This window comes from Typopeltis vanoorti, chromosome 1, assembly GCF_054136105.1.
Source record: "Typopeltis vanoorti isolate ZY-2024b chromosome 1, IOZ_Tvanoo_1.0, whole genome shotgun sequence".
NCBI lineage: Eukaryota > Metazoa > Arthropoda > Arachnida > Uropygi > Thelyphonidae > Typopeltis > Typopeltis vanoorti.
The window spans coordinates 73,089,355-73,109,244 of record NC_143549.1 but is presented as its reverse complement, the minus strand read 5'-3'; the positions used below and the strand labels follow the sequence as shown (position 1 = coordinate 73,109,244).

General features: G+C 34.9%; 1 protein-coding gene across 1 annotated transcript in view; it reads left to right on the top strand.

Moving 5' to 3' along the window:
- Positions 1 to 19,890, top strand: part of Cont (Contactin) — a 458,021-nt gene that overhangs the window by 229,553 nt on the left and 208,578 nt on the right. The window contains exon 11 of the mRNA XM_090391248.1: positions 6,088 to 6,275. Within this exon, the coding sequence (XP_090247374.1) occupies positions 6,088 to 6,275 (188 nt within the window). The remainder of the gene's footprint in view (positions 1 to 6,087; positions 6,276 to 19,890) is intronic.

The following is a 19,890-nucleotide window of genomic DNA, read 5'->3' as shown; positions in this document are numbered from 1 at the left end:
CGGCACCTTTAAAATATGACTATCTTTGAGGAAGTTCCCGCAGCTGCTAGACTAGCCTTATGGTTCACACATGTGAAGTGATTTGTGATGTCTGAATGCCCACCATGAGCCACAGAAAATTCTGAAGAGCACTGTTCACATTGCACTTTGTCAATATGATCACAAACTTTTTTCAAAAAACGGATAATCCTTTTATAATTCATCCGTAAAAACACAGTTTCTTTTTGGCATTTTGGGGTGAAATTAATTTAATGAAGTAAAAAAAAATCACAAACAACACGTTGAAAAGAAACACTGACTCGTAATCTAAACTCAACTAAGATTGTGCATGCTCAACAATGACTTGCAACGCAGTGTACAGGCCAAAGTCAAAGTGGGGTATTCGTGTTGCCTAATCGCCATTTTCCCAAAGCTGCACTTTTTGTACTGCGTGTATATTCTACACTTTTAAATTTTTACCAAATAACCGGGACAAATTGACAAACTGGCCGGGATGCCGGGACCATACCTTCAAACCGGGATGTATGGTAAGCCTACTTATAATGAGCAAAAGATATAAAATTAAATTAATTCAAGTCTATGCTCCTTACATCCACCCCACACAGAAGAGATTGAAATGGTCTTTTACCATCAGCTGTAGATGAAAACAAATAACAGCAATATTGATCATAATAGGGGACTTCAATGCCAGAATTTGAAAAAAACAAGAGATACTTTGGACACAATAGGCAAATTTGGATTAGGACATAGAAATGAAAGAGGGGGAACTTATAAGCAGATTTTTCCTGCTAATGGAAAATTTTCTGGAAAATTTTTCATTTTCCAGAAAATGAAAAATTATATACGGAATTTATACGGAACAAGAAATCTAAATTCAACATAAGAGGAGTTAGGCAAGGGGAACGTTCTGTCACCAAAACTGTTCAATGCGGTACTAGAAGAAATCTTTAAAAACTTAAATTGGAAAACAATAAAGGCATAAAGATAAATGGGAAATACCTCTCACACTTAAGATATGCAGATGATATCTTGATAACAGCTGAAACAGCTAAAGAACTCCAAGGTATATGATAGACCAACTTAATACAGAAAGTCTGAAAAAGGGGCTAAAAATAAATACTAGGAAAACTAAAGTAAATGTTCAACAAGTCAGCAGTAAAATCACTCAGTCACCCTGGGAAATAATCAATTAGATACAGTCGATCAATTTGTCTATCTAGGACAGCTCTTTGATTTAGATAGAGGCATTGAATCAGAAATCAATAGACAAATACAGTTGGAAAGGACAGCTTTTGGAAAACTAAGTTCCATTCTTAAGAAGTGGCATGCCACTGTGCCTAAAAAGGAAAGTAATTGATCGATGCTTATTACCAGTCATGGCTTATGGTAGTGAGACCTGGAACCTAACAAAAAGACTGAAAATTGAAGATTGCTCAAAGAAAATTTGAAAGAAACATCCTGGGAATCTCTTTAAAAGATAAAATAAGAAACTCTTGGATTAGAGAGAGAGAGAGAAAGAACAGACCAAGATAAATGACATTCTAACTCATATTAAGACCAGAAAATGGAAGTGGGCAGGCCATGTAATGAGAAGAGAGGATGGACGCTGGACCAAGGAGATTACAAAATAGATACCAACCGTAGGAAGAAACAGAGAAAAGCCAAGGACTAGATGGGATGAAGACCTTAGAAACTTTGACAAGAAGTGTGAAGAAGACTGCCAAAGATAGAAAGAAGTGGTCAAAAAAGGTGGCGGTCTTTGTTCAATAAAGGACCGACCAAGGCTGAGGAAGAAGAAGAGATAAATGAAATATTTATCGCAATATTGACTGAAATGAAGAGATATCACCAGTGAATGAATTTCTTGAGTTCCTAAAGGACAACAATCTTAGGCAATATGTAATAGAGAGCACGTGAGGGTTAAGAATCTTAGATCTAGTTATACCATCAAAGGATGTGATTGTGAATGGTGTGTTAGATCTTCTTCCTGTTGGTGGAAGTGACCATAATGTGATCACCTGGGTTATAGCCAGTCATATGAGAACATCTGTGAAGAAGGGATATATGTAGAACTAGAAGGCTGGTGATTATGAAAAATTTAGGAGACAACTGGGAGCTATAGTGTAGGAAGTTGAGTTAAGTGGAAAGGAGACAGATGCAGCCTGGGAATTGATCAAGAACTATTAACAGCAGCATCATTTGAATGTGCATAGGAGTAAAATGGATGAATGAATGAAGAGATTAAGTGTTTAGAAGAAAAAGGCACTGTGGATGCAACATGATGAATGTTGGTGTTAATCAGTTGAATGAACAGTACAAAGAGCAAGTCAGGAAGGTGACTTAGCTGATAAAGACAGCAAAGGTGCACTATGAGAAGAAATTAGCTATTAGACTGTCAGTGGGCAAGTGAGCAGAGATATGAGTTTAATATTCCAAAGTGATTACTAAAATAAAGAGCCCAAAGGGCTTCAGTTCAGTGATGCAAAATTATATAAGCAAATTGGATATTAGATCCAGCATTATTTCAAGCCAAATGTAGAAACTATGAAAGTTTTGTAAGGTAATGCTGGATCTAGTATCCACTTTGCTTATATAATTTTGTATCACCTAACTGACCTTGTGGCTCTTTGTTTTAGTAATCACTTTTATGCACCGACTGAGAGTTCGCTTTCAAAAAATACATTTATCTGACATTTCAAGTTACTTAGTACTGAATGAGAGTTTTTGCTATCGTAAGGTTCTCTCTCTTACCTGATCTGTGAAGAGAATCAACCAACAGCTGTCAAGTCAGTGAAACCTTATCAAAATGGACTGATAAAAAGTGAATATATAGACACTTGGTCATTGCTTATGTCTTCTAAGTAGTCCACACTAAGGCAATTCGTGAATGCTGGGTGTGTATTCCCGTAAGATGTTAAGGCCATATAACTTTGAATTTATTTCCTTGGTCACCTGTAGACCATGCCTGGAAGTTGTTTAGACAATTATAATCAACCGTTATCTAACCCAAATTGCAATTGCAATCTACCTACCACAGTTCCTGGCAGTTCTCACATAATGTGCTTGGTAATTTTTATTAGAATTAGAGTACATAGATTTTTCTTGTCATTGACCTGCTTTTAATTACTGAAACTCTCATATTGCTTCTCATAACAGTACTCTGCATTCCTATTTCCAATTTCAGAAACCTTGCACTGCACAAAAAAAAAAAAAAGGGGTGGGGACTCAAGAATATAGAGCAGTGATTCTCAACCACTGTGCCATGGCACTTTGGTGTGCGGCGAGATTTTTTAAGTGTGCCGCTACTGTGAATACCCATACATAAGCGGCATCAGACAAGTGGTTCAATCAGTTCTACCTTCCTAACGGGGACTGGCTGAACCAATGCGCATGGCTATTATAGTTCTGGCTACTGGCTAACAAAGCTACATATTAGTTTAGTCTACTAGTCGCCCGCTTGATGTGTACGTATGGTTAGTTACAACTTATATATTCGTTTTCGTACGTGCAATACCACCATATTGTGTAGCCAACCTTAATTAAAACGGATTCAAAGGCAATATACAATATGTCGTTTTTAATAATTTTTTGACAAAATTATTTTTATTTTCAACGAACCCCCTAAAATGGATAAATGGATAAAAAAAAGAAAGCTTAATGATGATAATGATGACGCTAGCAATCATGCTAACAAGCCCAGTACAAGTAAAGATGTTTCCTCCGCCAAAAAATGTAATGTTCATTGTAAGTATAATGATGACTTCTTAAAATTTGGATTTACATCTACAATGGAAAATGATAAAACTGTTCCCAAGTGTGTGGTATGTGGTTGTAAATTATCAAACAGTGCTATGGTTCCGAGCAAGCTCCAATGTCACCTGCTCACTAATCATCCTTTGCTAGCATCAAAAGATAAAGCCTACTTTCAAAATTCATTATCTGCAAGATCCAAACAATTAAAGATTTTTAAAAAGCAAATTAGTGTGCCTGAAAAAGCTCATATAGTTTCTTATGAAGCGGCTGAATTAATTGCTCTCAAATTAAAATCTCATAATTTGGCTGAAGAAATTATATTACCTGCTTGTCCTAAAATTGTAAAAAGAATGATCGGTGAATCAGCAAAATTTGATGTTTGTATAATACCACTTTCAAATGACACAATTCATCGCAGAATTATAGACTTGTCCCAAAATATTGAAGAAAATACTGCTAAAACTCTTGCAAATTCAAATTTTGCTTTACAAATTGACGAAACAACTGATATTACGGGAAAAGCACACTTAATTGCATTCGTTCGATTCATTCACAAAATGATATAATTAATTAATTTTTATGTTGTCATGAATTATCTGATTTCACAACAGGAAAACATATTTTCAATGAAATTAATTGTTATTTACAAGAAATTAAAATTTCGTGGAATTTGTGCATTGGCATTTGTACAGATGGTGCTCCGGCTATGAGAGGATCTATAAAAGGATTTGTAGCACATGTAAGAGAACATAATGCAGATATATTAGTTACCCATTGTTTTTTGCATTGGGAAACACTCATTACAAAACAATTACCATCAGAATTGAAAGTAGTGCTGGAACAATGTGTTAAAATGATTAATTATATAAAATCAAGACCATTAAAAAGTCACCTGTTTAGTCAATTATGCCAGGCTATGGAGTCTAAATACGAATCATTGTTACTACACACGGAAGTCAGGTGGTTATCCAGAGGGAAAGTTTTGTCTCGCGTGCTTTAAATAAAAAACGAGATAAAGATATTTTTTGAACAAGATAATAATGATTTTGTTGGTTTGTTTGATGACAAAATATGGTGTGCTAAGCTGGCTTACTTATCTGATATTTTTGTTATTTTTAATAACATAAATACGAGTTTGCAAGGACCGAAAGAAAATATTTTAAACTCAACTGATAAATTGTTGGGATTTCAAAAAAAAAATTACTTTATGGAAGAATAAAGCACAAGAAGGTAGTTTAGAAAAGTTTGAGTCAGTTCCAAAAGATTGTTATAAAATAATTCATAAAATAGTTATTGATCATTTGACAATACTAGAGCAAAAAATTGTTCATTACTTTCCAAATTTAGAAATAAAAAAATTTGATTGGATTCGGAATCCATTTGTGATAAACGACACATCGGTGTATGAACTAACTTTGAAAGAAGAAGAACTGATTTCTGTTTGTAATAACCGAGATTTAATTTCAAAACATTCAGAAGAATCAATCAATTAATTCGTTCTGGATTAATCTTAGATACAATTATTCAACAATATCACAAAAAGCTTTAAGTGTGTTATTACAATTTTCCACATCTTATTTGTGCGAATTCGGATTTTCGGCTTTGACCGATATAAAAACGAAAAAAAGATCCAGACTTTTAAATCTGGATCACGAAATGAGAGTAGCATTATCATTTATACGCGCAAATATAAATGAAGTTATCAAAAAAAAAAACATGCTCAAATTTCACATTAAATGTAATTTATCATTAAATAAACATTTTGTTTACTTTGTAATGCAATTTCATTTTATATTTTATTGCAAATTATTATTGTATGCTATTTTTACAAAATATATTATAGGTACATGAATTAATTAACCAAGTAAAATTCTTTTAAATTTATCTTATTGTTAGTGTGCCGCCAATTTTAAAATTATTAAGTGTACCGTGACGAAAAAAAGGTTGAGAATCACTGATATAGAGAATATCATTATTCTGCAGTTGGGAGAGATGCTAAGCATTCATTCCATTCCCACACGAACTCATATCTCATTTTTCAAAAAATAATCCTACCAGCTTATTTCATATGCAGTAATAATCATCTCTTTAAGCAAAAAGATTTTTCTCTTTATTTATTTTTATTTTTGAAATAATGGTAATATTGAAATTCTCTTCATAAACATGAATAGCTGCTTCTCAATTTTAAAAGTTGGACTTTCTCTAAAATTTACTTCTTATCATCTATAATATAAATGCATGTTAATAGAATTAAGAAATAAACTTGTAAGTGAATTATCTTTATCTGAATGGGCATTCTTTGTAGTTTTATATGCTAGTTTTTTTTTTTTTCAGTCCAGTGCCATATTACAATTGGACTAGAAGGGGAATTGCAAATCAGTTACCTCAAAGTGCTTATACTGTCAGTTATAACAGAGTATTAATACTTCCAAAAGTGAGAGTAGAAGATATGGGTGAATATGTTTGTACTGCCAGTAATGGAGTTGAATCCAGACCCAAATCTATTCCTCTAAGCATTCAAGGTAAGCATAATTAATCCAATCAACAAAACCCCTCCAAAATAGAAGTTGAACACCTCGCATGTGGATATTTACTATGCATATTTAATTCTTGTTTATATACGTGTGTGGTGAAAATACTTATATGTTCACACACAATCACATGCACAAATTAACTTTTTTAGGACAGTTAAGAGAGAAAGCACAAAGTTATCCTCGTAAATTGGATGTGGTTGTAAAGGTGTGAGGTTTTTCCCTTTGTGAATGTTGAGTGAATGGAATGGATTAACAATTGGAATGGTGAGTGTATCATCAATGAATAGGTTAAGGAAAGGTTAGAAGACCTCCATCCCTTGATAAATCTTTGAACTCAATGATGGTTTCAAAAATGAATTTGAAATAAATTTTATTATAGATTTATATCTAAATTTATAATGTTTGTTTATATATTTTCTGAGAGAATGATATTAATTATAACTCATAGAAAATTGAATTTAAAATCCATTTTTAATTTATTTCAACATAATATGCATAAAATCAAAAATGTTGAATTTTTTTTTTAGCATTTTTGATCAAATTTAAAATAGAAATAGAATATTCAGAAATGTAATTATTTAAACTGCGCATAAAATAAATTTTCTTACTGAAATGTGAATAAACTTTTCAAATTAGCATTTAAAATATTCACGGTAGATATGAAATTATTCAGATAGTAGCAGCTTTTATTGATCATATATATTGCATATCATTGTCTTTCTAGAAGTTAAATGTTTGAAATCTAATCAGGAAGTTTTATATATTAAAAATACTACTTAGCCAGAATTCTAATGTACTACACTTTAATACTTACAAAAAGCAAAAACAATTGTAGTCCTTTGCTTCTGTATCAGTTGCATGATGATCTTATTGGAGTTAGTTGTTTTTATGTGGAACTTGTTTCCAGAATATGCATAGGCCTTGGCTGGGTGAGCTAAATATCTCTAATCTAAATATTCTGCTTTCTCTTCTTGATTTCATTCTGTCAGTTTTTATTTTCTTCAGTTTTGAAGGTAAAAAGATAAAAGTTCTTGTGTGTGTGCATAGGTTTCTGTGATTCAGTAGTTCGAGAGATAGATTCCAGTATCGAGACCGCATGTTTATTAAATACGAACACGATACGTGAAAACCCGACAAGTTTCGTAAGTGGTATGACTTACATCATCGAGGCATTGGTGTGTAAAAAAAGTTAAACACAACTAACAAAGATTAAATTCATAGTCCATTAGATGTTTTTAACCATAACATTGAAAAAATTGAAACATTCGTTACTGAATGTTTGTTGGGACATTGTTATTTATTGTCACGTTCTGTGCTTCATGTGTGTTATGTCCGAGATCTGAGGAAGTTAGATTTTTTATGAATGCCGACCACACTGGTGTAATATCAAACCTTGGTTTTTGTTGCACTGTGTAGGAATTCTAAGCATTTTTGCCACTTCCTTGAATTTCCTTGTGAAACAATTTTTATCAATATATGACATGATTGTTTTTTCCCAAAGTACTTTATGGCCAGTAGAAGTTGTGTGGAAAACTAGGCCTGATTTGTGTTCTCTTCTTTTTTCTACTCTTTTTTATGTTCTGTCATACAGATTTCTCCTGATCCTCCCATCTGGCCTATGTAACAAATGCCACAAGAACAATAGATTTGATAGATCCCTGGTTTTTTTATGGGATGGTGCGAAGGTTTCGGTGGATGTAGGAATCTTGATATATTTTCTAAAGGAGAAAAGCTACCTTTAAGTTGTACTTGCAGAGCAATGTCACTAATCTGTCTGTGACATTTTTGATGTATGGTAGTGATATTGCTTTCTTGAAATCTTGTTTTTCTATGTTGGTTGTAGGAGCTGTGTTCAGGATTTTCTTGATTGTTTTTGGCTCAAATCCATTAAGTGGGAGGCTCTGTGTTAAGTAATGTAATTCTTCACTTCAGTTTTTTTCCATGCTGGATATCTTATATGCTCTGTCTCAAAGTTTTTATTATACCTATTTTTTTCTGAGGGGTGATGGTGTGAGGCTGCATTAAGAAATCTTCCTGTAGTTGACAATTTTCTGTAAACGGGATTCTAACTTTTTTCTTAATTTTTTTCGGAGGATATCCAAGAAAGGTATTTTTTTATGTTTTTCTATTTCCAAAGTGAATTTTATATTTGGGTGTATTCTGTTAAGATATTGTTTAAAAACAATTAATTCATCTGTCATCTACATACCTTAATTAATTCATCTGTCATCTACATGTCATCTACATACCTTAGCCATCTCTTGGGTTTCTTTTGATAGTTTTTTGGAGTGCTAGTTTCAAAGTTTTTCCATGAAGAGGTTGGCTAAAGCTGGGGAGAGGGAGAGGGGAGCCAATTGCTAGTTCTTCCTTTTGTTCCCAAAATTTGTCCTGGAATGTGAAAAACATACTATTCATGCAGTGTCTGTATAGTTCTACAATGTCTGGTGGAAAAAGATTTTCAAGAAGAGTCACTGTATCATTTCTTGGTACATTAGTGAAGAGGCTGACTCTTGTTTGGGTTATCTTTTCCTCTCTTAGTTTATTTATACTCTTTTTCTTACAATTCACCCGTGGTTCATTTACATATACTACCTTCAGTACTTCTTATACCTGAGAACCATGGATATTTATATTAATTTCTGACTGTGCCTCCATGTCCCAAGATTGGTATAAGAAAATATGAAAACTTCCGGCAGACTATGATTTAACCAAAATTTATAATCTCAAAAATCTTAACAGTCAGTTACTATATCTTTCTTACAGCACATGTAACTTATAACAAATGGTATCACACTCATGTGAAATGTTCTGCTGATGCATTGGCTATTTCTATCAGTCACGACGTCTGATGTTCCTATTTTTCGCTCCGGGCTTTAGGGTCCTTAACCTTGAAGTTCACGGAGTACCAGCGGCTTTGTCGGGTCAGCAAGCGGGGGAGCGAGGGACAACTTTCCGGTGTGGAAAACTCGGGCGAGGTTACAATCGTCGGCTTTTCACAGACTCTGTAGGAGCAGAATAGCATCTGGACATTTCGTTCTCCCTCCTTGTTTGCCTCGGAACATCCTTGCTTTTAGACTCGAATGGCTTTATGGCAGATCGACCTCCGGATTCCTTCTATCAGATTCTCTCTGCATCTGGGCAGCAACTCCTCCTGGTTCACACACACTAGGTGAGTTTCTCTCAGGGTGTCGATTCCTATCGCTCTCCAATTCCTCACTTATATGTCCCTCATATTCCATGCCTTAGGTTCAGTTTTGTATCCCCCTTACAATATCACGTGATAGCTGGTTTCTCGAACTTTCACTGCTATCTCTGTTCATGTTACTAATCCGATAGTGGATTCTGGAACTTTCGCTGCTATCCTCTATTATATTCATGTTACTAATCCGATAGTGGATTCTGGAACTTTCGCTGCTATCCTCTATTATGTTCTTAATCCCATTCTGTCAGCCTGCAGAACTCCTGTTTGATTTCACTTGTTCCTTTCTGCCCTGACCTTGAAGGCCACCTGCGACTGACTATGCACAGGAATCAAACGACTTCCCGACTGCTCCGTGTTGCCATTGGCATTTTCAATTTTACATGCTTTGTTTTTGCAGGGAGTAAACTAATTTCTGTTGGGGGTGTACATATTCTATAAACAAAACTAAGAAATAATACAATAAACATATTTACACGTTCTCTAGGTTTGACCTTCAGTAAAAGGTCGATGCACTAGGCGTACGAAAATTTCTGCTGTATCGAACTTTTACACAAATTTTGGGAACCTTTTGTTCCCAAAATTTGTCCTGGAATGTGAAAAACATACTATTCGTGCAGTGTTTGTATAGTTCTACAATGTCTGGTGGAGAAAGATTTTCATGAAGAGTCACTGTATCATTTCTTGGTACATTAGTGAAGAGGCTGACTCTATCCAAGCTTGCTACAACATCTGAAGGTTCTATATTAACATCCTTGATCTTTTGGATGAAATGTAAACTGTTCTTTATGAATGAATCTATTTTTCATTCATAAAGAATGAAATGAACTATGTGCTCGCAATGTGGGATCACTGATAATAGACAAATAGGTAGTAGAATCCTCTAAGAGGGTGTTCATCTTTCTTGTGTAATCCTCAGAGTTCATGATGACTGTTGCATTTTCTTCATCTGCTTTAATTATCACGATGTTGTTGTTGAGTCTTAATTTTTAAGTGCTGCAGATTCTGGTTTTGATAAGTTCTTGCGTGGTATTTTGCATTTTAATAGTAATGCAGAGCTTTGTACGTGGATGAGGTCTGCTGTGTCATTAGGCAAATTGCGGATTCATTTTTCAATTTGTGCAATGATATCTACTTGGAATGTGCTGTGGCATTAAAGCAAAATTGAAGCCTTTCATTAGAAGATTGTTTTCTGCTTTTGACAGGACTCGTGAAAATAGGTTAATCATGTTAGAGTGATCTAGATGCTTTTGTTGTTTTTCTTTTTCTTTCTGAAGTAAATTGAATTTTCTTATTAAATTATATTTTTTCTGTTCGGCAACCAATGTAGCTTTATTGAATGTAATGTTATCAATATTATTCCAAAGGTCTGTCGGTAGTGAAGTGGCTAATTCACTGTGTATGGGAAAGGTCTGATGGTTTATCATCGCAAGGTTCAGATCTAGTGATTGCAATTTGTTCTCTCAAAAGAGCTAGTTATGTTCTACAGTAGATTCTTGTTGCTTTGGTGGAGGAGAATGCACATTTAATTCTAATAAACTTGGGAATAATCTCATTATCTCTGCATCGGATCAAAAAAATTAGACGGTTGATATACTTCTGATGTTTAATACGTAATTTCTCTAGTTGTGTAACTTTAGACCATAGGCACTCACCGTGAGATTCCATATGTATGTGATGGTTTCTGTGGTTCAGTAGTTCAAGAGATAGATTCCGGTATTGTGACCACATGTTTATTAAATACGAACAGGATACATGAAAACCCGACAAGTTTCATAAGTCGTATGACTTATATCATCGGGAGCATTGGTGTATAAAAAGTTAAACACAACTAACAAAGATTAAATTCATAGTCCATTAGATATTTCTAACTGTAACATTGAAAAAAATTGAAACATTCTTTACTGAATGTTTGTTGGAACATTGTTATTTGTTGTCATGTTCTGTACTTCACGTGTGTTACGTCCGAGATCTGGGGAAGTTAGATTTTTTATGAATGCCGACCACACTGGTGTAATATCAAACATTGATTTTGGTTGCACTGTGTAGGAATTCTAAGTATTTTTGCTGCTTCCTTGAATTTCCTTGTGAAACAGTTTTTATCAATATATGACATGATTGTTTTTCCCAAAGTACTTTATGGCCAGTTGAAGTTGTGAGGAAAGCTAGGCCTGATTTATGTTCTCTTCTTTTTTCTATGTCTTTTTTATGTTCTGCAATACAGATTTATCCTGACCTTCCCATCTGGCCTACGTAACAAATGCCACAAAAACAATAGATTTGATAGTCTCACACCATCACCCCCCCCCCTCACAAAAAATAGGTATAATAAAAACCTTGAGAGACAGAGCATATAAGATATCCAGCACAGAAAAAAAGTGAAATTGAGTATTTCATTACTTAACACAGAGCCTCCCACTTAATGGATTTGAGCCAAAAACAATCAAGAAAATTCTGAACACAGCTCCCACTACTAACCTAGAAAAACAAGATTTCAAGAACGCGATCTCACTACCATACATCAAAAATGTCACAGACAGATTAGTGACATTGCTCTGCAAGTACAACTTAAAAGTAGCTTTTCGCCCTTAGAAAAAATATCAAGATTCCTACATCCACCGAAACCTTTGCACCATCCCATAAAATAACTAGGGATCTATTAAATCTATTGTTCTTGTGGCATTTGTTACGTTTGCCAGATGTGAAGATTAGCAGAAATCCATATGGCTAGGCTTACCATAAGTCCCGGTTTGACCTGGGACTGTCCCGATTTGAAGGTATGGTCCCAACCAGTTTGTCATTTTGTCTTGGTTATTTGGTAAAAATTTAAAAGTGTATAATATACACACAGTACTAAAAGTGTAGCCTCAGAAAATGGTGATTAGGCAACACGAATATCCCACTTTGACTCTGACCTGTACGCTGCATCACAAGTCATTGTTGAGCATGCGCAATCTTAGTTGAGTTTAGATTGCGAGTCGGTGTTTCTTTTTTGGTATGTTGTTTGTAAATTTTTTTTACTTTATTAAATTAATTTAATCCCAGAATACTGAAAAGAAACTGTGTGTTTATGGATGAATTAAAAAAGGATTATTAATTAAAAAATGATTGTGGTGAAATGTATTTGTGGTTTGTGCACTGGCAACTCAAATTGTTTAACAAATCTATCTTGATTATGGAAAGTGCAAAAGCGAGTGCAACAGCTATTGTCATTGAACTTAGAAAATTAAAAACAAATCTTGAGGAAAGGCATGATAATAAGTTTATACCTCAAGAAGCAAAAAAGCTTTTTAGAATACTGGAAAATAATGGAAGTATTAATATTAATACAATACTACAAGAGTTTACAAAATTTTATGACTGATGTCTTTCTTACATTGAGCTTTGAGAAAACAGTTTTGGTGGAGCAGAATCTTTTACTTGGATGAACAACAATGAATTAACTTGGTCGGAAATTGAAGCTTCAGGTGAAAAAATTAATGAAACTCTTGCAAATAATGCAATAAACATGGATGAACTGTTTGATGAAGTGGTGATTGCAAAAGCTTTTTGGTCGGCAAACTATGACATTTTGAAGAGAGTTTATTTTTCACTTGGTTAGACTATAATAAGTTTAGTTTAATCCTTTATCCAAGTGTGAGCAAACAAAGTTTGCGCCTGAAAGTATCTTCAGGACTGAGCTAAGGTGGTGCAACACCAAGGCAACTCGTGGCAAAGGTGGAGAAAGCTACCATCACTCCTATCTCAGTATCTCCCATAATGCAAAACACATCTCCTTGCAAATATGTGTAATGCTATGGTAGCATAGCATTGCACTTATGTGTAATATGTGTTGCGGATATGTGTAATGCTATGGTAGCATAGCATTGCACTTATGTGTAATATGTGTTGCGGATATGTGTAATGCTATTTTATTAAACATTACGCATATTCGCAAGGATATGTGCTTTGCATTATGGGAGATACTGAGATAAGAGTGATGATAGCTTTCTTCACCTTTGCCACGAGTTGCCTTGGTGTTGCACCACCTTAGCTCAGTCCTGAAGATACTTTCAGGCGCAAACTTTGTTTGCTCAAACCCGAATAAAGGATTAAACTAAACTTATTATGACATTTTAAAAAATACAAGTTGCAAAGAAAAATGGATACAACTATTCAGTCATTTCAAAGAAAAGAACATTTCGTTGCCCAATCTTGTCCAAATTATAGAATACATTTTCAGCCTGCCAGGCACATCTTCACCTGTTGAAAGGATATTCTCAATAATGAATAACATATGGTCTGAAGAAAGAGACAATGGCTGAATCTTAATAGTGAACTAAATTGTAGTGAATTTTTTGACGCGATTAAAAAGAACAAAGAATTTTTAAAGAAAGTTCACGCTATTGAGAAATATTAATAACTTTTTAATAATAAGTTATGTTCAGTTAAGAGTAATTAAAAATGATTACTACGAAATGTTGTTTTTTGTAAACCACTCCATTATTTAGCCTTTTGAATCATAAGTACTTAGCGTAGAGGGCGTTACTTTCTGTTTTGAACAAACTCTCAAAAATGTCCTGGTTTGATAAAAAAAAATTTTATGGTAAGTCTATGTATGGCGACATAGAAAAAAGAAGAGAACACAAATCAGGCCTAGCTCACCACACAACCGCCACTGGCCATAAAGTACTTTGGGAAAAAACAATCATGTCATATATTGATAAACTGTTTCACAAGAAAATTCAAGTAAGCGACAAAAATGCTTAGAATTCCTACACTGTGCAGCAAAAAACCAAAGTTTAATATTACACCAAGTGTGGTCAGCATTCATAAAAAATCTAACTTCCTCGGCTCTCGGACATAACACACGTAAAGCACAGAACGAGACAACAAATAACAATGTTCCAACAAATATCATGTTGGAAGCTTAATGGATTGTATACAGCACTCAGAAAGGATTAAAACAATTTAATTCTTCATATATTTCATCTCAGTCAATGAGACATCTTCAGGGATTACAAAAAAACTAATGTAACATAAAAACAAATAAAAACAATACTAAGCCCAACCACATGGGTAACACTAAAGTCCTATCTAGGTGGAACGCCCTCTGAGAGTGGTTGTAACTGGCCTGGAATTAAAAGTGGGACATCTGGTGATAAGCATTTCCCAAATCTTAGGAAGCTTAATGCAACCATATTTGTTAAGATTTGGTTGATTCCTGAGAGCTGCTGCTGATTCTAAGAATAGTCTCTCTCTTTTGAATTTGCTATGGTGAACTGAGATCCTGTGGGTTGTATCCAAGACATGGTCAGCCAGGCCTGACTGACCATAGTCGTGGTTGCAGATGTATGACTTATGTTCCTCCAGGCAGATAGTAGCTGATCTGCCTGTCCGTCCAAAGTATGCCAGTTTACAGGAACAGGGTACTTTATAGACTCCAGGCACTGAGAGAGGAGGGAGCTGATCTTTTGTAAAGCGGATAAGGGTAGCAAGTTTGCAGTGCGGCTTAAATGCTGTGTGTAGGTTGTACTTTTTTAAAATCTTGGCTATTTTTTCGGATGTGCAACGGATGTAGGGTATGGTGACGGCATTTTTGAATTCTTGTTGAAGAGAGGGACGGGGAATGGGGGAGGAATTTATTATTTTTTGGCATAGAACATATGGAAAAGCTAGCTATCAACACAGCCACTCTCAAACCTATTCTCTGGGTTTTGATGATGTGTTTGCTATTTGGCCACACGGCCCAGACACATTGAATACATTTTTAGTGCATCTAAATAGCCAGCACCCTAAAATCCATTTTACAATGGAACATGAAGCCAATGACTGCCTGCCTTTCCTGGACACACTGATCACGGCATCTTCCAGAAGGTTCCTTATCATTTTCGGTTTATAGAAAACTCACACATACAGGGAGATATTTATATTTACACAAACAATCTTAAAAACACTAACCCATAGAGCTAGAGCAATCTGTTCCAATGACATTGCTCTCACTGCTGAACTTTCTCACCTGCATCACACCTTCCTAACCAATGGCTATAATCCTCATAAGATAGATAAAATACTAAATGCTACCCAGAAATCTCCCCCTCTGCTATCTACCACAGAAGACTACAACAAAACTATCACCATCCTATACATTAGAGGCACATCTGAAAAGATATCTAGGGTACTTAACAAACACCAACTGTACACTGTATTTAAATCTTGTGTGAAATTGGCAACTCTCATCCATTCACTTAAGGACAGATTCACTCCTTTTTCACATCCAGGAGTCTATGAAGTGACCTGTTCTTGTCATTGAGCATACTACGGACAGACAGGAAGAACTGTGGACATCTGCCTCAGTGAACACAAAAAATATATCTGGCACTTTTGCTATGGCAAGTCGTATCCAAAGACCATGCTTTGGATACCCCGACACACAGGATCAATTGGAAAAAAACAAAATTACTGCACAGAAGCTTTTACAAGTCAGAGAGGTTGTTCCTGAAATTAACAGAAGCCATAAAACATACTCCAAACCTTAACAAGTATGGCTCTATAAATCTACCAGAGATTTGGGAGACAGTCATCCTAAGACGAAATTAATATTTATTTATTTTTATTTTATATTTTTTTCAAAATATAAAATATTTTGAAAAAATATTTTATATTTTTGGACTTTGGACTACTATTTTTAAAAACTTTCAAGGACTACTATATTTTTCAAAACTTTGAACTACTATTTATTTATTTATTTTATTATTATTATTATTATTTTTTAATAACTTAGATGGCACCCTATTAGCACTTTAGTCTTGTGTTGCACGCTGCAATTACTTATACTAGCCCCCACTGTTACACCAGATTGTGGTTGTCTCACATTTGTAACAAACTTTGTTTATGTGCTCTGAAGATGCTGGATATAATACCAGCGAAATATTAGCTTTTAAGTTAATTAATAGTTATTTTCTTATCAATCTGTGTTTGCATCAATACTGTTTAAATCCAATTCAACATGCTCAGATATTGCTGCTGCTAAATAGTTTTTGATCAGTGCTGAGGCTGCATTCGTCTCCTTTCTGCTCAGCTCCTCTTTTCATGCTATAGGTCCCACTTGTCTCCTAAACTTTTCATAATCACCATCTTTGTAGTTCCACACATATTCCTTCTTTACAGACGTTCTCATATGACTGGGAAAAATCCATGTAATCACCTCATGGTCACTCTTGCCACCTGGTGGATTTTTAGACACTCCATTCACAATCATGTCCTCTTATGATATGATCAGGTGTAAGACACTGAACCCTTGTGAACCCTCTGTTACATCTTGTTTATGATGGTTGTCCCTTAACTACTCAAGAAATTCAGTTTTCTTATTCCTTTATGGTATTTCTTCATCCCAATCGCTATTGCCATAATTAAAATCACCCATAACAATCACCCTTCTCTTGCTCTCCATGTCAGATTGCCTATACATTTTTTTGTCTCTTTTCTCCACGTTTTCTGGCCTATAGCAATACTCAACTAAATATCTTATTCTATCAACCTCCATCTCACAAAACTGTGTCATGGAGGTTGATAGTATTACTTCAAAACCACTGCCACTGTTTTCCCCCTCTTATCTCAACCTTGTGTGGACATAATTCCCCTGCTATCATCAGTGGCAGCAGAATCCTTACCTCCCCTTCCATCCTCACAAAAAAATCATATCCTTCCATTTCTATTTTTATCAGGATACCATTCTCATCCAGCCATGTTTCACTTATTTTAACTATTTTTGATGAGTAGATTCAATCAATGTAATAATTTATCTCTCTTATTTCTGATACTCCTGTACTGTAAATAAGCATATCAATTCATTTCTTGGTGTGTAACCAGTCCTATCCTTGTCACTCCTAATCTGTGACTTTTCCACACCTACTTCTGTCTGCTTACCTTTACACTTTGTATGTTACATCTCTCCAGAGTCAACTATTCCCTATCCATCTGAGGCCATCCCATTCTTATGCTGACCATCCCATACATGCATTCGTTACTGCTTCCAGAATCCACTTTCCTTATACTGCCTTCCTGTCCCCCCCTCCCCTTCCTTGTTTCCCTTGCATTCCTGTTCTCACATTCTCATCTCCATTTGCTTTCGCTTTGGTCTCACCTAGTCTCCACTCTCCCATTCAATTACCGTATTTGCCGGCATATAAGACGCACGTTTTTCTTTGAAAATAGGTCTGGAAAACAGGGTGCATCTTATACGCTGATACTCAGTTTTTTATTACTTTCATTTCTGGAAATTTTATCTGTTTCGAGTTACACAATTTCTTTCTTGCTTCCTTGCGGTGTGTGAGAGCATTCCAGTTACTGGAATACATTCTAGTATTCCAGTTATAGATAGATAACATTTGGTCTAAGCTCTCTGGCAGACCGCTGAAGAAGCCTGCCCTGCTACTATGGGATCAGTTTCGTTCTTGTAGAATAGAAGATGTTAAAAATAAACTCAAGGAATTGAAAACTCAGTTAGCTGTAATTCCAGGAGGTCAAGCTAGTCAGCTTCAACCTGTAGATGTCTGTATTAATAAATTATTTCAGGGATTTATGAAGGAGAAGTGTAACACTGCATCCAGAAGACTGCTGGATGCAGTCTTCAGATTTTGAGGTTATGCCATCAGGAAGAAGCCTAGCATTTTGCAAGTTTGTGAGTGGATCAAAGCTTTATGGGATGTTGTGAAAACTGAGACAGTGGTTAAATCATTTAAGAAGTGTGGCATTAGTAATGCACTGGATGGTACAGAGGACAATTTGTTGTATGAGGACTCAGATTCTGATTTAGAAGAGGTTTCAAGTGTCTCTTATTTAGCTCTGGAGATGAATTTCTGGGTTTTGACGAAGAAGATTAAAAGATGGGTACTCTCTAGTTTAGGTATTTGTTGAAAGTAGACCTACTTATTACTTTATATTTGAAATACCGTAAATTCATTATAATATTCAGTGATAAAGTTTTTTTCCTAAAAAATGTGTACAAAAAAGGTGGTGCATCTTATATGCTGGCAAATACGGTACATCACTTCTGATCTCTTGCTCACGTCATTTTGTGGGTAGAATTCACATTTGAGCATGTCTATTTACGATATATGGGAATTGACAATGCCCTTCCCATTCACACTTTTGTTCAAATGTTACCTCATTCTATTCCATTCCTGCAGCCCATAGACCAGGATGTTACTGCTGCCTACAAGACTGTTATTTAAGATTTTTTTTTCCAAGTTATATCTGCTACTGTAATTGTGCGAAGTCTCTGAGGAAACCCTCAGAGACTTTTGGAAGGAATATAATATTTTGCAGATGTAACATGGAGTGAAGTGACAGCAGAGTATAGAACAATGTTCGAAAGAAGCTACTGAAAATGTATGTTCATACACGCACAGATGAAGCGATTAGTGATAAGTTAATGCTACTAGTCCAGCTCTGTAGTGCTACTGAAGAATTGGAGCTAGAGCTCAACAATGAAGATATAGAACATTTGGGAAGCTGTGGTAGAAGCTCTCTAAAGAAGACCTTAAACAGCTATGAGTAGAAGTTGAAAAAAAGAAGAGGAAAAAAGCAGAACAAGAGGAGAAAGATGAGTCCTCAAAAATGTTTGCAGTGAAAGCATTGGCAAGGTGCAAGATGCCTAATTATCCTACTTGTAACAAAGCAGTGTAACATTGTTTTGTCACAGTTTCTGAATTTGAAGAATTTTTTTTTTTTGTTGATGATCTAGCTGTCCCTGTCTCTTCCAATGAATCGTCCGATTAGTAAAGCAGTGGCTTTGAATTATTTTGCTTCGTGTGTTGCTATTTTATTGTTTTACTGGTAAGTGCACAGAAATACTGTATACTCAAGAATATTTCATTGTATATTACATTACATTACATTACTGTATCCAGAAATTTTGTTATAATTTATGTATTGTATAAATGCACTAAAAAAAACAGAGTAAATAATTTAGTTTAAAAATATAAGAAATTAGACTTAACACATTTTAGCATTTGAGCATGTTAATTGTTAACAAATCTTTATGTTCCATATAGTTATTTCCAAATTACAACCTTTTTGACTTATGATGGAATCATCAGAACACTGTTGTAAGTTGAGGACTGACTGTGTGTGTGTGTGTGTGTGTGTGTAAATTTAAACTTATAAGGTAGTTATATGTTATTAAGACAATTTTAATCCAGTATCTAGCCTACATTAACAGGCTTTTCAAGGTTAATGGTAATACAGACAAAGCATAATTGAATAAGAACAAAAAATTTCAGGTATTCGAATATTCTGATTTGCCATCTGGGTGCAGTCAGAGATGGCAAGCTTGTTGATGATGCTTAAAAATTTGGTAAATTTTTACAGTCAATTTGTTTATATATTAGAAGTTTTCTTTTGAGCATAACCATTCACTTT